The sequence below is a fragment of the Patiria miniata genome, unplaced genomic scaffold (genome assembly GCF_015706575.1).
Source record: "Patiria miniata isolate m_02_andy unplaced genomic scaffold, ASM1570657v1 HiC_scaffold_1, whole genome shotgun sequence".
NCBI classification, from domain to species: domain Eukaryota; kingdom Metazoa; phylum Echinodermata; class Asteroidea; order Valvatida; family Asterinidae; genus Patiria; species Patiria miniata.
The window spans coordinates 31,348,463-31,370,979 of NW_024037047.1; the positions used below are offsets into that span (position 1 = coordinate 31,348,463).

The window sequence follows — 22,517 nt, forward strand, 5'->3', positions numbered from 1 at the left end:
GGATAGTTTAATAAATAACTCGTCGAATGTGTGCAGGGTTAGCTTTCAAGTGGTCCTGGGCAAACGCCGTACATTTAGATTTTCAGTTTTCTCGTAACATTTCGTCGCAAAACTGATGCTTATAGGCAGACCTTGTGAAGGCCCTATGGCAAAACAGCTGAACTCGAAAAATAGGATTTCGATAAAATTGAGTCTCAAGTTTAAACATTTGACGTTTTGTGATATGAGACTGGGTAGAAGACCGAAAGAACCCGTGAATATAGGAAAGTTGTATTGTGTATTTCTCCAAATTGGATCATAGATGGATTGAAGGTTTTTAAATATAATTTTGAATTGGCATTCTTTGCCACAAAATATAACAAGTACTTAACTCTAATACCTTGTAAGGTAAAACAGTCAATCTAAATTAATTTAGACTTAATTTTTTTTAAGCGCATCTCTAAAGTGTACACACATTGAACTTATCTTCCTCGTATGATATTTGTTCATAGCTGGCACCTTCATGTTGGCACCTTCATGGAAGAGTGAGGCCTACCTGCAGTGCCCACCTTCATTGATTTCCACAAAGCCTTCGACACTGTGCAAAGAGGAAAAATGATACATATCCTACGTGCATAATTATGGTGTACCAGAGAAGGTGGTCCGGGCAGTTGCAGCTGGCTACAAGGGCACTCGCGCCAAGGTGCTCTCTCCTGATAGAGAGACTCCTTACTTTGAGTACTGCAGGGTGACACACTGGCCCCCTTACATCGGGATCTTACATCGCCTCAATAGAGAAGGAGCTGAAGGTCAGGAGGGCTCTGGCATTGAGTGCGGCCCACTCAATGAGGAAAGTGTGGAAAGCCCAGCTCAATGACGACCTCAAGAGGCGACTCTTTGTAGCGATGGTCGAGTCTGTACTGCTTTACGGAGCTGAATCGTGGACCCTTACTGTAAAGCAGGAGAAATCGCTTGATGGCGTCTACACGAGGATGCTGCGCATGGCTCTGAATGTCTCATGGAAAGACCACATCAGCAACATCGACCATGATGGAGGCCTTCCACACATCTCAGACAAGATCAGGGAGAGGAGGATGGCTCTAGCAGGACATTGCATCCGCCTCCCGGAGCTAGCAGTCCACAACACCATCCTGTGGAAGCCGACTCATGGAACTGCAAGGAGGGGGCGGAGACCAGCTACGTACATCGACACGGTTGGTCTCAGTGACACAGGGGAGCTGAGGTCCCTAATGCTGGATAGGGATAAGTGGAGGGCGGCGACCAAGTCCCGAGTTGGTGTAGGCTAGGCTGCACCCTCGCATTGCATCGCATCGCATCATGTTAGCTACTTCTTAATTGAGAAATAGGCTGTTTTGCCATGGAAAACCAGAGACACATGCATGACTTAACTCAAAGATATATATTTTTTTGCAATCAGGTAAATTTCACACAGAGTGTAAGATGGGTCATGCATTTTCAAAACTATGTATACAAGACATTAAAACTTTCAAAAAGATATTAGCGCCCTCAATATGCCCTGAAGCGGTCTTATCTCAATACTGCACATTTTCGAGTAAAAGGTTTTGTTTTTCCATCCGAAAGCCGTGGGTCATACACTCGGGTGACAGAAAAAGACGTGGCACGCCCTGCAGCTTGCTGTCTGGGTCTTCTTTTGCCTTGAAATGCAAACTTTACGTCAACGGAGAAAATGTTGAAAATCTCGGTTCTCTTTACACCTAACACGGCAGCCGTTTTTGACTTGGCTAGTCGTGTTTTCAGTGGCGAATAGGGCCAAAAAAAAGTCTCTCTTTTTTTTACCTGATTGTTTTGCTTCAAATGTCGGCTGATGACTGCAAATGGAGCCCGACTAAACTTAGTGCAAATATATGGGAGTCCAGAGAGGCCACATAAAGCTTATTCTCGACCCCCTTAACCCAATCTAAAAACACGTTAAAATTGTGCAGCAGCAGGATTCCAGTCAAACCATCGATTTGGCGGTTTTGAGACATCATTTTTCATTGAAAAAAAAAACTTTTTCATTTTGCCGACGCGCATGGCTACGGCGACGCGCGCGCATACCAGAAACCGGAGACTGTTTTTTTTTTGGCCTAAGCTATCAAGTTATTAAATCCCATTTTATCTAAAATATGAATGAACACTAAAGGAAGGAATAAGTTTATAACTATCTTTAATTTAATCTTAGACGGTTGTCAATACCATATTTTCAGATATGATTAGAAAACTGCAACCGGCGAAACTTTTATCGAAATACATTACACATGTAGTAAAACTTAATGGTTATCGACTTTGCTAGCTGAGAACCTTGGATAATCTTTTTACAAAACATAAGTTTTGAAAAACAACTTCATGATATTGGCCAGAAATGGCCCTTTAATATCATAAACTACCCATATATTGCATATGTCTTTTAAACTATCCATATATAAACATGTGCGGTTTTTTACTCTCCTTGTGATGGAGTGTATTTAATGCAGTTAAAGAGGTTTTAAGTGTCATTTTGTGTTAATCTTCATACAAGTCTCAAAAATCACAAAATCTATCAAAACCTTTTAGGTGGGTCCTCTTATTTTGGTTGCACGTGTACCACGCGAGCTCTTTCAAGCCCGCGTTTATTATTATGCTTTTATTTAAAATGATGTACATCACCCAGACGCAAATTCCATCTTTTATGAATAGTTCATAGCTGTACCCGTTGCTACATCCGATTCGAACCAGGGCTAGGTTTCTCTCTCTCTGGAAAACAGGTTTAGAGGCATTTTGGGGTTAGGTTTATGTGTCGCAAAATGAAGAGGAACATCAATGAAATCATGATAAACATTTGGATTGAAAGAGTGTTAACAGTGGGAGTAAAATAAGATTGTTTTTCTCCGTTTTTTCTTAACCCTAAATGGGCCGGGTTATTTTGACCATCCCTCAGCCGGGGGGGGGGGGGGGGGGGGGGGGGGGGGGGGGGGGGGGGGGGGGGGGGGGGTGGGGGGGGGGCTCATTCCGCCCCCCCCCCCAGATCTCGGCCATCGAGTGACGACAATTTTTGAAACTCGGTACATGCATAGAGCATAGAGCTTCATAAACATACCCAAGAAAATTCAAGACTAAAGGTCAAAGGGTTTTGGAATTATGGCTAATTAATCATTCATATGTACGAATGGCAATTCTGGTCTGTGTACACGACGTATATGGGGAAATTTAGTTTTCACGGCGCGTAGCGCCGGACAAACCCTCGTCCGATTTTTATGTTTTTGGTGTCAAAAGACGCGCAAGGCTCGAGGCTAAAAAGTCATAAAAGCTTGGGTCGCGAAAAGGCTAAGTCGTGTGTGTTTGTGAATTTGATTCTGCATTCAAAAGGGACATTGAACTATAGAGGACAATATGATCCTCAATTCCCAAAGGTCCCCAATTTGGCGATCGCTTACAAAGCATATGGGAGGTCTTCCTAAAAAAAGTGTACAAACAAAAGAGGGACAATAGGGGGTCCCAATTGCAGGCAAATAATTCAGTCATGTGGTTGCTGAGGCAAAGCGTCTACCGTTGTTAGGCAAAGCTAATCCGATTACGTACTTCGACGCTATAGCAGAGCAGTTAAATTCATGCACCACAAAAACATGGCCTTTTGAACGTTGTGTTTCTCAGAAAATATGCACATTATAATTGAAAAGTTAAATTGTAACGGACGAAGAAATGCTTAGCTTCATGTCAGTGAAAAAAATCGCCGTCATCGATGCCGAAACGTCAATACTGGTTACTGGTATAGCTGACCTTTAAGTCTGGAAGAAATCGTTCGAAAACTTCCCCAAGTCTCTGTATTTATATCTTTTTCTAGGAATTTCCCAAAATTGTTATTTCACGAGCAGTTGAACGCTTATATCATAAGTATATTCCGAATTTCAGCTTAATATGTTGTTGCAAACGCTAGTGCTACAATTTTAACGGTCTCCATTGAAAATTTCGCCGCTGATTTCTGCCAACCCAAGTCACATGCATTGTTCAGCAAAGCGTCTTAGGCGCTACGGTTGACCGATTTCGGCCAAGCCACACAATATCGTATTGTAGATTAACATATTCATTAGCGTCCCTCGGCGTGTTTTGGCGTGGGTCTCGGTATCGACCAATGGAAGCCGGCGAAAAGGTTGATATTTATCAATTAATAACTCGTGAAGGAGGCTTTTCTCAAAATGTTTACTGCACACCTTAATGGATATGAACCTTATTAATATTCGTGAGGCTTGAAAAGATTGACAGCTATTGCAAACGTCAGTGTTACAACTTTCAATGATGCACGTAGCCAGGCCTATTTGTCCAATTTCAACGAAAGTATAATGAACACATCACAACGATTTTCAGCGCATACTTGGATCATTATGAGGAAAGTAAACCCTGAAAATTGCATGAAGATACGGTCTTCCAAACGGGAGGAATTAATTTTCAAAGATTTCGCCCGCCAACGTGAACATGTACGTGCACATGTAGTTTCATTCAAAATGAGTTACGTAACCTTTAGAAATCGCCCTTCGCAACCGAATGCGTGAATTATGCTGTGTTAGTCCAGCGGATATGTGACAAAATATCGATGAATTGTGCACTTTTGCATAATAGCGTGAAACTTGGCACAGATGTTTATAGTCATGCGAGAAAATGTTTTAAATGTGGAGCCATCGCAAATTTACACTTTTAGGGGAGTGGCATCCATTAAAAAAAAAGGGGCGGGACTTGTTGTGCCCGCAGTGAAAATGATTTTTCCCACTTATTACAAAAGCAGGAAACTTCACAAAACATAACTATATAGATTATTAGTGTTTTCCAGATTCGGAGCCACCACAAAAGTACCTTTTTGGGGGGCGCGGCAGCAATTAAAAGAAAAGGGGGGGTAATTATTATGCCCACTTTGGAAAACATTGTGTCAATATTTCATGAACGAATAAAACGTCCCACAGACGAGAAAAAAAATACCAGATGTGGAGCCATCTCGAACACACCCTTTTAGAGGCGTGACAACCACATAAGAAAAAAGGGGGCGGGATTTTCATTATGCCCACCCTGGAAATATTGTTCCCACTCTCATAGAGAAATTGAACTTTCTACAAACATTGACATTCATGAGAAAAAAAAATCCAGATGTGGAGCCATCTCGAATACACCCTTTTAGGGGCGTGGAAACCATATCAGAAAAAGGGGGGGGGGGCGGGGTTTTCATTATCCTCACCCTGGAAATATTGTTCCCACATTGATAGAGAAATGGAACTTTCCACAGACATTGTCATTCATGAGAAAAACAATTCCAGATGTGGAGCCATCGTGAACACACCCTTTTAGGGGCGAGGCAGCCATGTTGAAAAAAAGCTCTGATGAGTGGTTTTTTTTTACCCCGACCAAATCCATTAAAATTGTTTATACTTTATACAGGTGCGACACTGCATATGCCTTTTGGTCTGTCAGAAAAAAATGGCAGAGGAAACAATGTATATTTGTAGAAGTAACACTAGTCTTTCCAGGACTAACTAAGGTACCCCAGTTTATACCCCAATTCAGATATTGCTGCAGTTGAAAGGTTAAAAATAATTCTACAGACGACGGAACCAGTAACTGGGTTAATATAGATGAGGCAATAATGCATAGAGTAAGAAAACAAAGGGTTTGCCTACAGTAACTTCCAACTATAAAGGCGGCCCTACTCCAACACATTGAACAGCTATCTGAGGTGGAGTTTATTATATAAAACGCGGTCAAAATTTTCCATGTTGTGCATATTGAGTACCCCCCTCCCCATTTTTAAAATGGATGCCGCGCCTCTAAAAAGGTAGGTTGGTGATGGCTTCACATAAAAAAAGAAGATTTTTATGAATATATTGTCCGAGTGGAATCCAATCCATTTATGAAAGGTTGGCACAACTTTCTTTTATAGGGGCATCGTGACTACCCCCCCCGATTTTATTATGGCTGTCACGCCCCTAAAAGGGTGTGTTTACGATGGCTCCACGTGTGATCTTTTTCTCGTGAGTATTAGTGTCTGTGGGAATTAGCTTCATTCGTTTTATGAGATGTGGGCACATTTTTCCCATGTTGGGCATAATGAGAACCCCGCCCCTTTTTTCAATATGGCTGCCACGCCCCTAAAAGGGTGTGTTCGAGATGGCTCCACATCTGGAATTTTTTTTTCTCACGAATGTCAATGTTTGTGGAAAATTCCATTTCTCTATGAATGTGGGAACAATATTTCCAGGGTGGGCATAATGAAAACCCCGCCCCTTTTTTTCTTATATGGTCGCCACGCCCCTGAAAGGGTGTGTTCGAGATGGCTCTACATCTGGAATTTTTTTCTCATGAATGTCAATGTTTGTGGAAAGTTCCATTTCTCTATGAGTGTGGGAACAATATTTCCAGGGTGGGCATAATGAAAACCCCGCCCCCCCCTTTTTTTCTTATATGGCGGGGCACCGTTTTGGTGACCCACAAGTTTTTCACGAAATAGATATATAGATTTTACTCGAAAACTAGGAATTTCCAAGGTGGGTTGATACGTCGCAAATGGAATAGTTTTAGAAAAGGGATATTAAGTCCGAATTTCAGCCCAGGACATTAACTCTGGTTAAAATAAGAGCATTTTGACCAGTGTTGTAGGTCTCGAGACCGGTCTCGGTCTCGGTCTCGGTCTCGGTCTCGGTCTCGAGACCACTTTTTGCCGGTCTCGGTCTCGGTCTCGGTCTCGGGAGCTGCGGTCTCGGTCTTGGTCTCGGTCTCGGTCCCCTTTGGTCTGGATATTTTGGCTGGTCTCGAGTCGAGACCAGCCAAAAAGTGAGGGGGGGGGGTATTCCGCCACGGCCCTTTTAGGGTTAAGTAAAGAATCAGTTTAGGGCAAATGTGACTGCAGTGTGATGCTAATGGACATGTCTCTCTTCACTTTCTAGTGAGTGAGGCATAGTCCAATAACCATTGCTCCTCTTCTTATTTCTCGTTTTTATTGTGGGATGATATGTTGAAACAAGCACTTTATACCCATCCTCACTGATTCCAAATACAACTGAGATTTAAATCTTATGAATCAAGACTGAAACATTATTTTTACCGTCAGATTTTGTATTTTGAATATGGGGAACAATTCAACTCTTTTTCCCTAGAAATATTGGTGATTTTTTTTCGATTTTCCTTTTCAATTTTTCCTTTATTCGTGGAGGCAAGAAAACGTTTTTTTTTTTTAACTTATAGAAATTTTAAAAAAATTATATTTATTAATTGATATTCATCAATTCGTAGACCGTTAAATTGGTATTAGTGGTGGACAGCTGAATTTTGTGATCTCTTAATTAAACTAGTCACGACTTGGGAATAGTACGCAAATTACGTGAAATGTTCACAGTTACTACTCAATAACATGTTCTTTATCCCAATTATATTTTTTTACAAAATGGAGCGTGCCATTTTTTTTTATCATACGGTCACTTTCTTTTTGACTCGCCATGTATTCATCTTTTCATTTGTGATAAACACAAATTGAGCTACTGCCATGGTCACACAAAAATAGAGTCTTATTGCCTGCCTCGTCTCCTTCCTAAATGTCAATTGCGTTTGCATGAGTCGAGAAGACTTTTGTTTCATTAATCGCTATATGCTGTTTACGGCCATCACAATAAGCGATTAGAATATTGGCAATGTCGTACTTGTCACTAAAATACTCAAGTAAATTGCCCGGCAAAGTAGCCAAAGTAGAGAGGCGTGCGCACCGAGCCATGCATCCTAAAAGTGCATCTTGCCCACCACATTCAGTTTGTTACAGCGCCCTTCTATTGTGTCGGCCATATTCTCTAAAAGACTTATGACGATGATGACGGCGGGCAGATGAACAGAAGATAGATCAGGCAAATATGGTTCATCGATCTTCTGTGGTATATGTAACGTTATTGACATAAAACAAAAATAAAGTGGCATTACATTTCAGCCTTAGCCAGGCCTTCTTCAGAGGTAAATGACAGAGGAACAAGAAACAAACATGTAGGGGACACACAAACATGCAGGGTTGGAAGGAGAATCACAAAGAGGGATGGGGGGGGGGGGGCAGACCTATCCATATCTGGCTACCATCTCTCAATTTTTGGTCTACATGTACAAATCTATATTCCATGACTGAAATTTTAAAAAATAAATCAATATTTTCTTGCTCCAAATTGTTTTCGAATCAGGTTTACAAGGAGGTCCAATGTAAAATTAAAGTTGCATTTAAATATCCGTTAGTGGTCATTGCTGAAACCAAGGGCTGGCTCTGGAGTTTAGGGTCCGAGTTCCTATAACAGATGAAACATACACCTTTAACTTTTTACTTTTGTCAAGTTTCAACATGTTCAAGTTTTGCAAAAACTAGTACAAATTGTCGTACTCCTAAGTTAGAGTCTTTTCATCAGATTTACCCTTTATAGTAGTTAAACAATATTTTTTTAATTGATTGTGACAATAACAGATTCTGTTGCCATGTTGTAATTCATGGCATGAAGCAAACACGAAGAGCACTCGCATGACACAATTAAGCAGGTACAAGTGATTCCTAACTTTCAATCACTTCCTTCACATCCCCATGAACATCAACATCTAAAGGACAGACTGTTCAGCTGTAATTAGTGTCTTGTTGTTTATTTAGATTATATTTATTATCCGCGGTCTCGGTCTCGGTCTCGGTCTCGGACCGTTTCGGTCTCGGTCTCGGTCCGCCTTGAAGGGGCTGGTCTCGGTCTCGGTCTCGGTCTCGCAGCTTCAGGTCTCGGTCTTGGTCTCGGTCTCGGACTATCCGGTCTCGACTGATTTTGACATTAGTGTGCGACGTTGCAAAATTTTAGTACACACACTTTATTACACCCAAACAAAGAAATGTCTCCACAAGGAAACAAATTTGAGAGCATGGGTGGGTGGGTGTGGGTGTGTGTGGGTGTGGGTGTGGGTGGGTGGGTGTGGGTGAGTTTGTCTTACATACGCAGTGTGGACTTCCGAACAAAAGACGTCCACATAATGTAGGTAGCACCGACGTTGTGTGGACTTGCCCCACGTCCACACAGTGTTTCCCCATTTCTGGAAAACAGGTTTAGAGGCATTTTTGGGTTAGGTTTATCTGTAGCAGAATGAAGAGAAACACTAAAGGGAATCATAGAAAAAAAATTGGGTTGAAAGAGTTTTCACAGTTTGAGAAAAATGAGTTTTTTCACTGGTTTTTCTTAACTACACGAAAGCAATGGAAAGTCCACACTAGTCATGTGAAACAAGTAGGTGGGTGGGTGGGTGTGTGTGTGTGTGTGTGTGTGTGTGTGTGTGTGTGTGTGTGTTTGAGGGGGGGGGGGTGCTGGTCACCAGACGACTATTGAAACGCTGTTTGAACATGTAGCACGTATGTACATCATGTACAGGCGTACATATCTGAGTTGACACTGCTGCAAGTTACTTTTGGAATTGCATTACATGTACAGGGTGGTGAACAAAATATCGTTTATGTTATCGTTTTGAAAAAGAGGGAGGGATCTGCAGATTTACAGAGGAAGTAAATGTCTTATTAAAATACATGTACTTTGAAAAGTGTCACTCCAGTGAAAACTCTCAATGAAATTATCTAAACATACCCAAGAAATTTCATGGCTCAAGATCAAACGGTTTTGGAATCATGGCAAATTATTTATTCATATGCACGATTGGTAATTATGCTCAGTGTACACTACGTATATTGGGAAATTCAGTTTAAAATGATTCGCTGCGCGGTAACCCGTGGTCCGATTTTTTTTGTTTTTGGTATCAAAAGAAGCGCAAGCTTGGCTTGAGGCTAAAAAGTCAGAACAGCTTGGGTAGGGTTAAAACATGTATTATCATTATTTGAACCGGGTTCCTTTTTTTGGGGGGGGGGGGGGTTACATTGAATATAACAGAATTTTGACAGAGTGTAATCTTTAAAGAAAGATGTTTTTCTCTCATTTTAGAAAAGAGCTAGCACCAATAACACTGAATCCAAAAAGCGTAACAGGTATTTTATTTTAACTTGTTTATGTCGGTATGAATTGGCGACTATTCAGATAAGGCTATTTTATTACAATCGTACCATAGTTCGTTTATGTCATTTCGTTTCATTTACACAACTAAAAAACCTCAAAAACAGTTTATAAAGTGTCAATGCCTGTCTTAGCCATATCTGACACCTCCAACTACATTGCCACGCCCACTGCTCAACCTGGACCGGTGGGCCAAGTCTGGACCACGCATTCCGTAGAGCAGTCACAAACTGGATCTCTCGCCAAGCAGGAACCCGGCAATAACGACTTGCCGCCCGTTGAAGATGTGGAGACACCTGTTCAGCCACTGGCCTCCAGTGGACAATTGGAGTCTCCAAAAGAAATGTATGGCAACAGTTAATGCCAAAGTGTCAACAATGGCTCGGTTGGTAGAGATTAATTTAAGTAATGATTGTTGAGAATATCATTCTGTTAGTTCTAGCAATTTGTTTGTTTTATACCACATACAAATTGTTTGGGAGATCTAATAGTTTATTCATGCAATCTCATGTCACTTCAAATTGAGCCCGGCATGAAATACAAAAACGCAAAATATTCAATCAATATAAACCAGTACAAGTGCATGTACATTACAATGTTTTTATGCTCACACAGTGCACAAGGAACAATACTTGATCAGACTACGTTTTCTCTCTACTGCTGATTCAAAGCGGTTCGATGCAACACCTCTGTTATCGTTAACTAGACCCAATCTCCCTTTCCTACTCATTTTCATCGAAACCGGCGATTATCAAGCAAAAGAATGCTTTGATTTATTAACAATATTTGTGAGCTTTCTTTTGTCACTGTCACGGCAAGCGCAAAAGCGCCACGGCAAGCGCAAAAGCGCCACGGCAAAAGCAAAAGCGACACGGCAAGCGCAAAAGCGCCGCGGCAAAAGCAAAAGCGCCACGGCGAAAGCAAAAGCGCCTCGGTCTTATTGGGGAGGGGCGTAATCATACATCATTCATGCCGCTACTACATCAAAAAATAAAATGAGAAGTAGAATGGCCGCCACCAGGAATTCTTATTAATCACAGACTTTAATTCTTTGAGAAGTGATTTTACGGCTGAGAAAATAGCAAGGAAACCCGGTCAGTGCAAGCAACGTTCAGGGAACAAATCGTCGATTTTAATTTGTTGTAGGATAATTCCAAAATTATTCCAAGAGAGTTGCTGCCGTGAATCAGAGTTTATAAAGGGGAGGGAAAGTGTGACTCGCTATCAGGGCCGTTCCTCATTTCTTTACATTTCGTGGGATGCAAACAATTACGAGGATGGGAGGCTCTGTGAGCTGATGCATTTTTTTGAAGAGTTTTTTTTTCCTTCCGACTAGCACGCAGAGAAGAGTTCCATTAATTTGAGCCTTAGTTCACCGGTGTGTATACCAGTGTAGGCACACAAGTGAGCTGCCCAGAGTGTATGAGTTATTTTTTTTTCTTTTTTAGTATATCACACACATCTAGGAAGTCAATTAAGGCTCTCCTGCAGGGCTGCGGTAGTGGGTGGGTAAGGCTTGTCAACACGTAACAACTCGCCCGCGGGCCCATTAGGTTAGATATTCCCATGCTCTGCAGAGTGGGACTTTCAAAACTCTTCCCTGAACGTTGCTTGCACTGACCGGTTTTCCTTGCTATTTTCTCAGCCATAAAATCAATTCTCAAAAAATTTAAGTCTGTGATTAAAAGAATTCCTGGTGGCGGCCATACTCCTTTCCATTTAATTTTAGAAGTAGTGGCGGCATGTTTGATTACGCCCCTTCCCAATAAACACGACTGAGTTGAAGAGAACTCACAAATCGAGAAATAGATCGTTCTATTAGACAGTTGCAACGCTTTCGACAGAGGAGGTTAGCCTGTGGATTTCATGTAAGGAACGTAACACAGGCGAAGACTTTGGATATAGAATAAGAAAGAAAGAAATTAACTTTAAAACAATGGGGGGGGGGGGTAAGGGAGAGACACTAAACAAAGGAGAAGTGTTATCGTTCAGATGCACAGTTCTAAGCTCTTCTATGAAAATTTGGTGGCTCTGAAAAGAGCCGTTTGGTTTGTTTCGGGTGAATACAGAACTATTTGATGCCGGAAACAAGCCCTCTTTCTGCCCTGCAGGCTGATATTTTTCTGCGATGATGTGGAAGACTGTCCACAGGGCAACTCATCATCGCTATCGCTAAGCATCATGAGGTCTTGTTCGGCTTCTTGGTTTCTTGAGCCGGGGGTGGGTGGGCAAATGAGTTCTAGGTTCTAAGTTAATTTCTTTTTTTATTTCTTATTCTATATCCATACTCTGGGCAGCTTAATCGTGTGCCTTCACTGGTATACACACCGGTGAACTCATGGGCGTCGCCAGGATTTTGGCTAGAGGGGAGCAAAACATATTTTTCCCAAAAAATTCTTGTATTTCTCAACAAATTCTCGATTTCTCAGTTTTAGACGGGGACAGGGACATGTTGCCCCTCCCCCCCCCCAACTCATTAAATTTACACCACTATGACTTCGCGCCTCTTTTTCTTTTTCTTGTTTTTCTCTTTTTTTTCTTCCTTTTTGTGGGGGGGGGGTGCTTTTCGGGGGGGGGGAAGCACCCCTCTTGCCCCCCCCCCCTCGCGACGCCCATGGGTGAACTTAGTCTCAAATTAACGGAACTCTTCTCTGCATGCTAGTCGGAAGGAAAAAAAACTCTTCAAAAAATGCATCAGCTCACAGAGCCTCCCATCCTCGTAATTGTTTTGCACCCCACGAAATGTAAAGAAATGAGGAACGGCCCTGATGGCGCTGATAGTGAGCCCCACTCCTTTATAAACTCTGATTCACGGCAGCAACTCTCTTGGAATAATCTTGGATTTATCCTACAACAAATTAGTATCGACGATTTATTTCCTGAACGTTGCTTGCACTGACCGGTTTTCTTTGGCCTTGCTATTTTCTCAGCCATAAAATTACTTCTTAAAGAATTAAAGTCTGTGGTTAATAAGAATTCATGGTGGCGACCATTCTCCTTCCCATTTTATTTTTTGATGTAGTTGCGGCATGTATGATTACGCCCCTTCCCAATAAACCCGTGGCGCTTTTGCCAATTTTTTCCCCCCAAAATGTCCGAAGTTTACCGAATTCATTTCGTCGACAATTGGATAACGCCCGAGGATTTCCGAGTGTTTAATTACTGCTAATTGCTTATTAAAAACTTGTTTTAATGAGTTGATAATTAATGTTCATTGCTTTCATTAAGAAAACTTGAAACTCAACGACGATTTTGTACATCAGGTATACTCCGATCGTATATGACGAACGGTTTGCTGCGTCATGTACTATTTTGAGTTTGACGACCGTTACCAAGATTTTCCAAAACTCGGTCTTTATTCGGCTCCGCCTGCTAACAGTGCTATTTGGGTGCTTCAGATTTCGAAGATTCCAGATCAATATTAGTCAATGTTATCTTACAGAAATATCAAACTGTATTATCATAACTGTGATCTTACGAAGCAAGTGATTTATTTACAAATTTGATCAGAACATTAAAAGCTATAAGTGATAAAGCGAAATCGGAAACGAAGCCGAGTTTTGAAAAAAGGGCCGTCAATGTATGTTGTCATGTTTATTTTTAGCCACGGAGGCTGCCTGACCTACAATTTGAGCGTCGGGAATAATTGTCAGATCTAGGGAACCAGACTACCGTACGAGCAGACTGGCTCCCGGTGTTTACATGGTAAAGATACTGATTGCTGGATGAGAACCAGTACAACTAACCTGCGGGAACGGTATAATTGTATACAATATTTTATATGTAATAGTTCTAAATTTGTAAAGTAATACATTTTATAACTAAACGTGGGCCGATTTTATTTCGGTCGATGTCTCATAAATAGCTTGGGGAATGCATTCTTAAGTTTTCAATAGCTAAATAAAAAAGAAAATCTGTATTGAATTCTTAAGTATTTCCAGAACCAAGTGATAATAATACAAGCAATAACATATAGTAAAATGTATATGTTATTCATATAAAACACCAATACGGCGTAGATAATGTGATCAAATTTAAAAAAAAAAAATCATAATAACTTCATTGCATCTAAGCGAGATTAATTTTGTTTTCCATCGTATTTTCCATCAAAAGACACAACAATTAAAACGTTCATTCTCAAGGGCAAACACTACAAACATTTGTTTGTTCCAAATCGCCGTAAGAAAGATTTATCATTTCATTTATAGTTCAAAGACCCGAGAACATGTTGAATGTGTGATATCAAAAACCCATACAATCAGTTTTATTGGTGGTATTTAACATTAACTTTCTGGTGTTCTGGTATTGGTTTATAACAACCAACCAAAATTGCTTCAATCACCTTGGAACCATTTCTGTTTTTGTTAATAGATTATGATTAGTAAACCGAAGTGGGCCTCACACTAGGAATATTAAAATTGCCAGACAGGGCCCAATTTTGCCAATTGCCACCATGTGCTGGTGGTGGTTTTTGTCTGTAGGTGACGTCACAGGGGTTCGGACCCACAGTACTTTCTTCTAATGTCGTAAGGCACGGACGCTGATCTTTGAGGGTGATTCACGGAGAGTTGGGAGGAGAATATTGCTCCATGTCAAGGTGTTTTTGACTCTCGTGATGGACTGCTGCAACACGGTGATCTTGCAGATTCTCACCGGAGTCATCCACTCTGCTAGATTTAACGGGAATCGTGAGTAGGAGAAATACTGGCAGGAAGAGCAGGCCGTGCAGCGCTCCCAGGGAGATCACGAGAAACATGGTCTTGAAGAAAGTCCGGAAGATGTAAGAGTCCGTGAAGGCAAGAACTACGACACCGAGTAAGGTGGAAAGGGATCCTTGGACTATCGGCATGCCGAGGGAGTACAGGGCGTCGATGACGCTGTCACGACGGTAGCCTGTGTTTGCTGATACGTAAGCATAGCTTATGTGGGCTGAGAAATCCACACTGAAACCTATGGAGAGAATAAGGCTGGTCATGGCGATGGAGTCGAGGTTGACCTGCCACAGGGTCATGAACCCGACCACCCCTGTGACGATGGAGGCTACGGAAAGGGTGACAATGAGAGAACAGATGAGGTTGGGGATCATAAGCAGGGCCACGATGAACATGGCGCCCACCGCGATACCCATGTTCTGCAGTGTGTTAGGTAGGATGACTATGTATTGATCGAAGAAAATAAATTCCGGATGGTAAGCAATAGCAGGAAGCTTTGAGTTTTCAGCTATCTCCCTCATATCTGTCATCATGGATCGCTCTTTGTCTGTGGAAACCAAGTCCTTGGTGGTGACAAAGAATCGTGACGCTGCCACAGTAGTGTCATCATCACCGAAGACGATATCTAAGGAGTATTTCTGGTAGGCGGGAATCTTCAGGAAATTTTGGCGCAGAATGTTTATGAACTGAGTCTGGGTTTGATTACTGTGGCCGATGGTTTGCAGGAACTCCAGATAATCTCTCAGCCAAGACACAGTCAGATTCTGATCCTTACCGTACGTGTACTCACTCGCCTCCATCTTAGCTAAGGTCTCCTCAATGAGATCTTGCACCACAGGATTCCACACGTCTCTGGGCTCCGTGAAGACCAGCGAGACTTGAGGACCGTAGGTCGTAAAATACTGCGATTCATCATCCAAAAAGTCGGCTGCGTAGGAGTTGTCCCTGGCAAGGTTGCGGAGAGTGAGACCTTCACGAACCTGGGTGCATCCGTAGATGGCGGTGCCCAGGTAGCCCAGAAACAGTAATATTGTCAGAATGACCACCCACCAACGCGTGATAAAGGGACCGTAGTAATTCTTGAAGAACAGCATGAGGGCGTGATCGTTAGTGTACCCACCAAACCTGTCAGTAGATTGCTGGGACGAACCGCCTGCGCAGAATATGTTGTAGGCTTTGGAATTAGACTCACTCTTAGGTCGGACTTTGAGGCAGGACATACAGTGTCGGTTAGCTGCCTCGCGACGACCAGTCAGCACCATACAGGCGCCGAAGAAAGTGATCTGATAGGCGTAGTCAAAGATGACGGCCACACCCGTGTACATGCAGAAAATACGGACGGATCTGAAGGACGTTATAGCGCCGATTCCGAAGGCCAGAGCATCTGTAATGGACGTGATGGTAATAGACATGGCGGCTTCAGAGAAGGCATCGCGCATGCGTCCTTCCACTGACCATGTGACGTCAGTCTGTCGCCAAGCAGCCAACATGATGAACATATCATCAACTCCAACACCTATTAAGAAAGAGATAGAAATATTTCAAAAATCTCAATGTTATTAGCATCTAACTCAGTGATTTCTTGAAGTCCAAAATATTAATACACTATCTTCAAATGAAAGAAAGCCTCGCCTAATAAAATCTTCTGACAACAACTACTATGATAACGGAAATAACTCGGTACGTTTCCCCACGTCTAGACCTTACGTCTTGATACTTCCTCCTTCAATTTTTTTCGGGTTTTAGTTTCTTTTAGTTTCTCATCAATATTTTCGGCAGACATGTTTTTTAAACAAAATTCCAATAAGTCAGTCGGTCATTCAAGTTGACTAAAAAGTAATATTCTGTAGAGAAAAATCGATTCTTATTTAAATTGATTTCTTTCTTTTTGACGCGATATAGAAAATGGTTTGCAACTTGTTTACGTTTTTTTTTTTTTTTTTTTTTCCTTACTTTAACTCTTCTATGCAACTTCGAACAACCAAATAAATACAATAACATAAGTGTGGGCGTTATCACCAGGGCAGGTTACGAGAGATATTACTCACTTTTTTCCCCTTGTACTGTCTCGCCTAAGAACTCATTACCTAAATGGCTATTCCAATTTCCAACGGATTCAATTTATTTCGCTCTCTTCATTAATATACATGTTTTGCAACCGCAAATTTTCTTTGTTACGAATGACAGGTTCACTTTGCGCACTAAAGTCAACGTCTGAACAATATTGGTGACGTTGACAAAACATGAAGCGGTCAATTGACCTATCGACGTTTGCAAGTTAGCCACACCATTAAACAACCCTATGGATTTGTGTACGTTAAATTCTGTTGTCTTAGTCTTTGCGCGTTCCGCGTCCATTTGCATATCATGTTATTGGACAATATTTCACAAGCTGCGTTGACTCGATTCTACCGCAATAGGTTAATTAAAGGCCGGTTAATACTTTCTTGTTTGGTCGAGGATACTTTGGGTGAATATTTCACTGCCGATGAATACCGACACCAGGCCCCCCTACACCCCCCCCCCACCGCATCGAGGATGTGTTAAATGACAAATGTCATTGAAAATTATTTATAAAGGTACCAAATCACTCTTCTGCGAATTCCACCAAAGCGTTTTAAAGGAATCATCATTAATAAATCACACTACATATTCGTTCCCAGCTGGGGGGGGGGGGGGGGTGGGGGGGTTAAGGGTTGTATTTACCCCCCCCCCCCGCCCCCCAGAGAATATTTTGTAAAGACTGCCCTTGTCCATTCAAGTGCCCTTTTCACCGTTTTGCCCTCTGCCCCTTTCACCAGCGTTTTACCCCCCCCTCCAATATTTGTGAAGAGTGCTGTTTTATATCAAGTACTCTTTATTTTAAACAAGTGTCCCTTTTTAAACAAGTGCCATTTTTAACCAGTGGTCTTGTACGAGTTCCCTTATGTGTAGATTCGAGCGACTGCCGGCAGTCTTGTAGCCTTGACCAAGGCGTTGGGCTTATCGACTCGCCGATAAAAAAAAATCGCCGATAAAAAAATCCCTAATCAACTTGGCTGGCAAGGCATAATTGCGTGCACATATCGATGCCCGTACGCTGCTAGTGAGAAATTAACTTGTACCATACAGCAAGGCTATGCTTGTACAATGTACGTACGCACGCACACACACGTACTCGTGCAACAGCCATGCACACACAGTACATGCATGAGCTAGTCCACGTGTTCGACAGGCCACGCGGCGCGTATATCCCCCACACGTACGTACGTACACCCACACGCAGAACACAGTAGGCCTACATTTACTGCCTTATTACACCATGCGTACAGTCCGTACTCACGTGTGTGTGCTTGCTGGTTGTGTTAGTACCGAACCGTTCGTACTGACAAGGGTCGGTGGTACACGCACGTAGCCGCGTTGATTGTGGGTGCAGGGCCCAATTATCTCCCTTAGACAAAAAGCCGAGAGACCGCCTGGAACAAGGCTAGCAGTCTTGCCGCCCTGAAAAGCGCCATCTGATAGTGTGCAGGATGGTCCGTTTTTTTAACAGCGTCCCGAATGAAAGATGGTCCTGCCCCCTCCCCCCCCCATCCCACCCCCACTATTGCATTTTACGGAGGCCAAGTGTCAGGATAACTTAAACTCTGTCAACATTACATGATGGATGTGCGAGTGCCCTTTTCACGCACTTTCTCCACCCCCATAAAAATGACACAACGTTGGGCTGTGAGTACTATCTCCCTGCGCACGGTCAGACAAATACTTTACATTTAACGACATCTTGTCTCAAATTAGTTGCCATTTTTCAACATAATATGTCTAGATTTAATTTAAATGGATGTTAAAGCCACATTTTTTAATAGAAAGATCCGGCCAAAAATGCATTGCAGCAAAAAAGAAAGGTACATGCAACAAAGGTACATCTTACCTCAAACCTAACATTTACCCTTGCATTGTTGTTCACTCTTCAATGACTTTTGGCTACCGTAGTGACATTTATACCTTAAGATAACTGCCACGTACGAGATAATCAATGCAAAGAGAACATATTGAAGTTGATAACCATTTCATCCATGCTCAAAATTTGTTTGATGAGAATGGGAGCCTTGTAACTGTACTAAAACGCAAAGGTTCGAATCGCTGTTCTGAAAAATATATCGAATGATGATCTATGGACACCTCGTCGTTACAAACATTGGTTTTAATTACTCTTTCAATTAATTGTTTGTTTTATAATGTTGCTGCCTTTAACATGTAAATTAATTTGTCGTTGTTGTTTCATGTTTCATATTAATTGTATATTTTGTTGCTGTCATTTTAATTGTACAATTGCAAATGAGATCAAAGAAAGTCGTCGCCTGAAATTCCCCTCGCAGTTTAGGTTTAACAATAATGCAAATGACACATGTCACTTTGGTTTGACAGCACTTGATTCACCATCCGGGTGGTGCAGCTAAAAATAAATGTTGAAATGGTTACGAGAAAAAAAGTACGGCGTTCAGGGTTGAACTTGTGTAGGCTTAGGCCTATTCGCACTACCTTAGTAACACGCAGGCGTTTATGGTAAACATACATGTTCATATATAAACGCAGTGCATGTTACAAAGGTGGCCTGAATAGTAGGATTTATTTTTTAGAGATGTGTGATGGAAACACAAGACCGAATTTTGTTATAATAGAAACACACATTACAAATATGCTTTTTGAATTATGAACATTTGTGTAAAAAAGGAGAAAGATTGCAAATTGCAAAGACTAAACAATTAATGAATTGGAGAAGTGCTGGCTATATGCGCTAATGCATGTATTTTGATGGTCCTTCTGATGGAAAATTATTTAATATACCAAGTGTTGCAGTTTGCTCTGAGTGCTGCACTTTTCTCTATATGGATTGTGATTAAAAGTATTCACACGTGTTCGTTTTAAGTGTGTTTTCTGTTGTTTTAAAATATAAAATAATAATTATGTTACAGTTGTGTCATTCAAACTTGATATTATTGCCGAAATCAATGTAAATAAGATTGTCTCTTTAATTAGGCCTATATCTCGGCACAAGGCTTTCCATTGAATTTGTGTTTTCGTGATTTTCATTGTAATTGCAGGGATTCAAAAAGGGAAGTCGGTTGCATTTTCTCCTTTTTTTGGGGGGGGGGGTGAAGTTTATAGTTAACATGTAAATTCAGTATTTAGTGTTTGGTAATCCGTGGGCCATGGGGTACATCCGTGTCGAAGATTGGGGGTGGATATGACCCCAAATCCTCCACTTGTGGAAATTCGGGGGCGAAAGGGGGAAGGCTGGACACACCAGATGACTTTAGGGGGCTCTGTTCATGGTATATATAGATTTTCCCAGCCAATTTCCTAAAATGTTCATTCCCTTCCGAAAATCGGTCATTCATTTTCGTCTGAATTGGAGAATCGCTCTGAACACGCGTTTCATGCATTTTCGCTATCAGAGCATTGGATTTCATTTCCATTCAATCAATTAAGTGATTGAGCAGCACGTTTCGTTTTTGCTCATTCAGATTCGTTTACAAGATGTCCTTTTTCGCTTTTAGAGGGCGATTTCAAAAATTAGTCATTTTATTTCACTTTTAGTTAAATGTTATGTGATGCAATCTGCTAAGTTTGAATGAGAAAAACGTACTTTATATTGCACATTCACGAAATTGTATTCCATAACTCTGCGCGAAAAGGTATGCTCGCGTAAATGAATGCACAGGTAACGTTATTGGCCGTCTGTTTCTCAAAACCGAATGCACGGACAATGAAAACGATTGAACTTTTGTTGAATAGAAATGGGATTAAAGACGTGCATTCAAATTCAGACGAAAATGAATGACCGATTTTCAGAAGTGAATGAACATTTTAGGAAATTGGCCGGGAAAATATATAGGCCAAAAAAAATAAGTTTCCGGTTTCTGGTATGGAGCTTGCCCAAAAAGTGGTGCGGCGACGCGGCTTTTTTTTTTTTACCTGATTTGTTTTGCCTCAAAATGTAGGCTGATGACTGCAAATGGTGCCCGACTAAACTAAGTGCAAATACCTGGTGAGTCCAGAGCGGCCACATAAAGCTTATTCTCGATCATAACCCCATCTAAAAACACGTTAAAATTGTGCAGCAGCAGGATTTCAGTCTAACCAGTGAGTTTGGCAGTTTTGAGACATCATCTTTCATTGAAAGAAAAACGTTTTCATTTTGCCGACGCGCATGGCTACGGCGACGCGCGCGCATACCAGAAACCGGAGACTTTTTTGGGGCGGGGGGCGGGGGGCCTAAGGCCTGCATGACAAAATCGCCGCCCTACATATAATCAAATGTGTGAGATTGCAGTAAAATAATTTGACGTAAGAATATGATGACATTTGATTAAATACCACGCAGATAATAAAAAGAACTTCATTACCTTTAATCTTTACTTACCGAGGATAAGGAATGGTGATGAGCCGACGACATTAATGTATGGTACTCCAATGTAGCTCATCAGCCCGAATGATGAAAGCACGGCCAGGCCGGCAGATAGGACACCACAAGCGGCAAGCCAGGGCTTGCTACGCACCCAGTCTAGCATCACGCAAGAACAGATACTGAACGTGATCACGATGGTGAACGTGATAGTAAAGTCCTTAATGACACTGGAACTGGCTTTATCCAACTCGCTCTCCAGAGTAGAAGACACCTCGCGAGTTACTGTGATGACCGATGACGTGAAAGCCTCAGCCACTTCCAGAAACTTTTCCTCCCACAAGGCGCTTCGTTGGTTCTCCACGCTGTCTTCGTACCGCAAGAAGTAGGACAACTGAATAGACTCAGCCGAGAGGACATCATCTGGAGAACCTGATACAAAAGTCACTCCGCCTAGTCCTCCACCAAGAAAATAAGTTACGGGGTTAACGGTTGGTGAGGTATAGAAGGGAAATGTTAGGGTGGTCGACGGAACCTTAGACGAGTTGTAATCATAGGCAGCGAGTATGGGGTTTTCGTTACAAACACCGTCCCATTTCACGCAGATATCAGTGAATGTGTAGTCTCTGCTGTCGTGAGTGATGCTGATGTTCATGATCTGCTCGTGTAAATCTAAAATGTCATCAATGGCCGCCTGGATCAGGAGGTTCTGTCCATCCTTGTGCCGTATAATCACGCTGCCAGCCCGACCAAGTCTCGTTAGACGTGACACCAGCGTGTCATTGTCACCGTATTTGGCAAACAATGTTTCCACCGTGTTTCTGTCTGTCTTGGCCTGGCCATTTTCAGGAGTGTACAGGTTCTCCACGCTCTGTTCCTCCGTCAGAAACATCATCCCAACCCCCAGTGCCCCGGCCAGCAGTGGCGGCACCAGTAGAAAGGGAATCGGGTGTCTCGCGATTAAACCACCGTAGTTGAGGAATAACGACTTGATGAATTTCTCGATGCAGTCGAATGCACTGCAACCGAACGCCATTTTATTTCTACACGTTGGACTCTGTTCGAATCTGAACAAGGTATCGTTATAGTTACGGCCACAGTCTGTGTGTTCACGCGTTGCGGTCGTGCAAAGAACGCCTAACAAAGCAGCTTGCAATCCCAGACATTTAAAACTACAAACAACATACATATAAATATCGTCTAACACACATATTAATTAGGCCACTGCCTAGGTTTTTTCCCGAAAACTGTTTTGTCATCGGAGACTTCAACCATTTCCAAGCGCCATCGTCACACAGCTATCGTCACACAGCTCGCTAATGTGTTTGAGGCCATGTCGCTCTGCTTGGTTACTGCTTGGTTATACATAGGTGCGGTATGTGTCTAACTTGATATTGCTCATGCGCT

General features: G+C 42.0%; 1 protein-coding gene and 1 pseudogene across 1 annotated transcript; one reads left to right on the forward strand and one right to left on the reverse strand.

Moving 5' to 3' along the window:
* Positions 1-824: 824 nt before the first annotated feature.
* Positions 825-1,286, forward strand: LOC119732772. Its single transcript, XM_038206382.1, has one exon. It carries the CDS (start codon positions 825-827, stop codon positions 1,284-1,286), a length of 462 nt encoding a protein of 153 aa, XP_038062310.1.
* Positions 1,287-14,388: 13,102 nt separating this feature from the next.
* Positions 14,389-22,190, reverse strand: LOC119732781 (annotated as a pseudogene).
* Between the last annotated feature and the right edge of the window lie 327 nt (positions 22,191-22,517).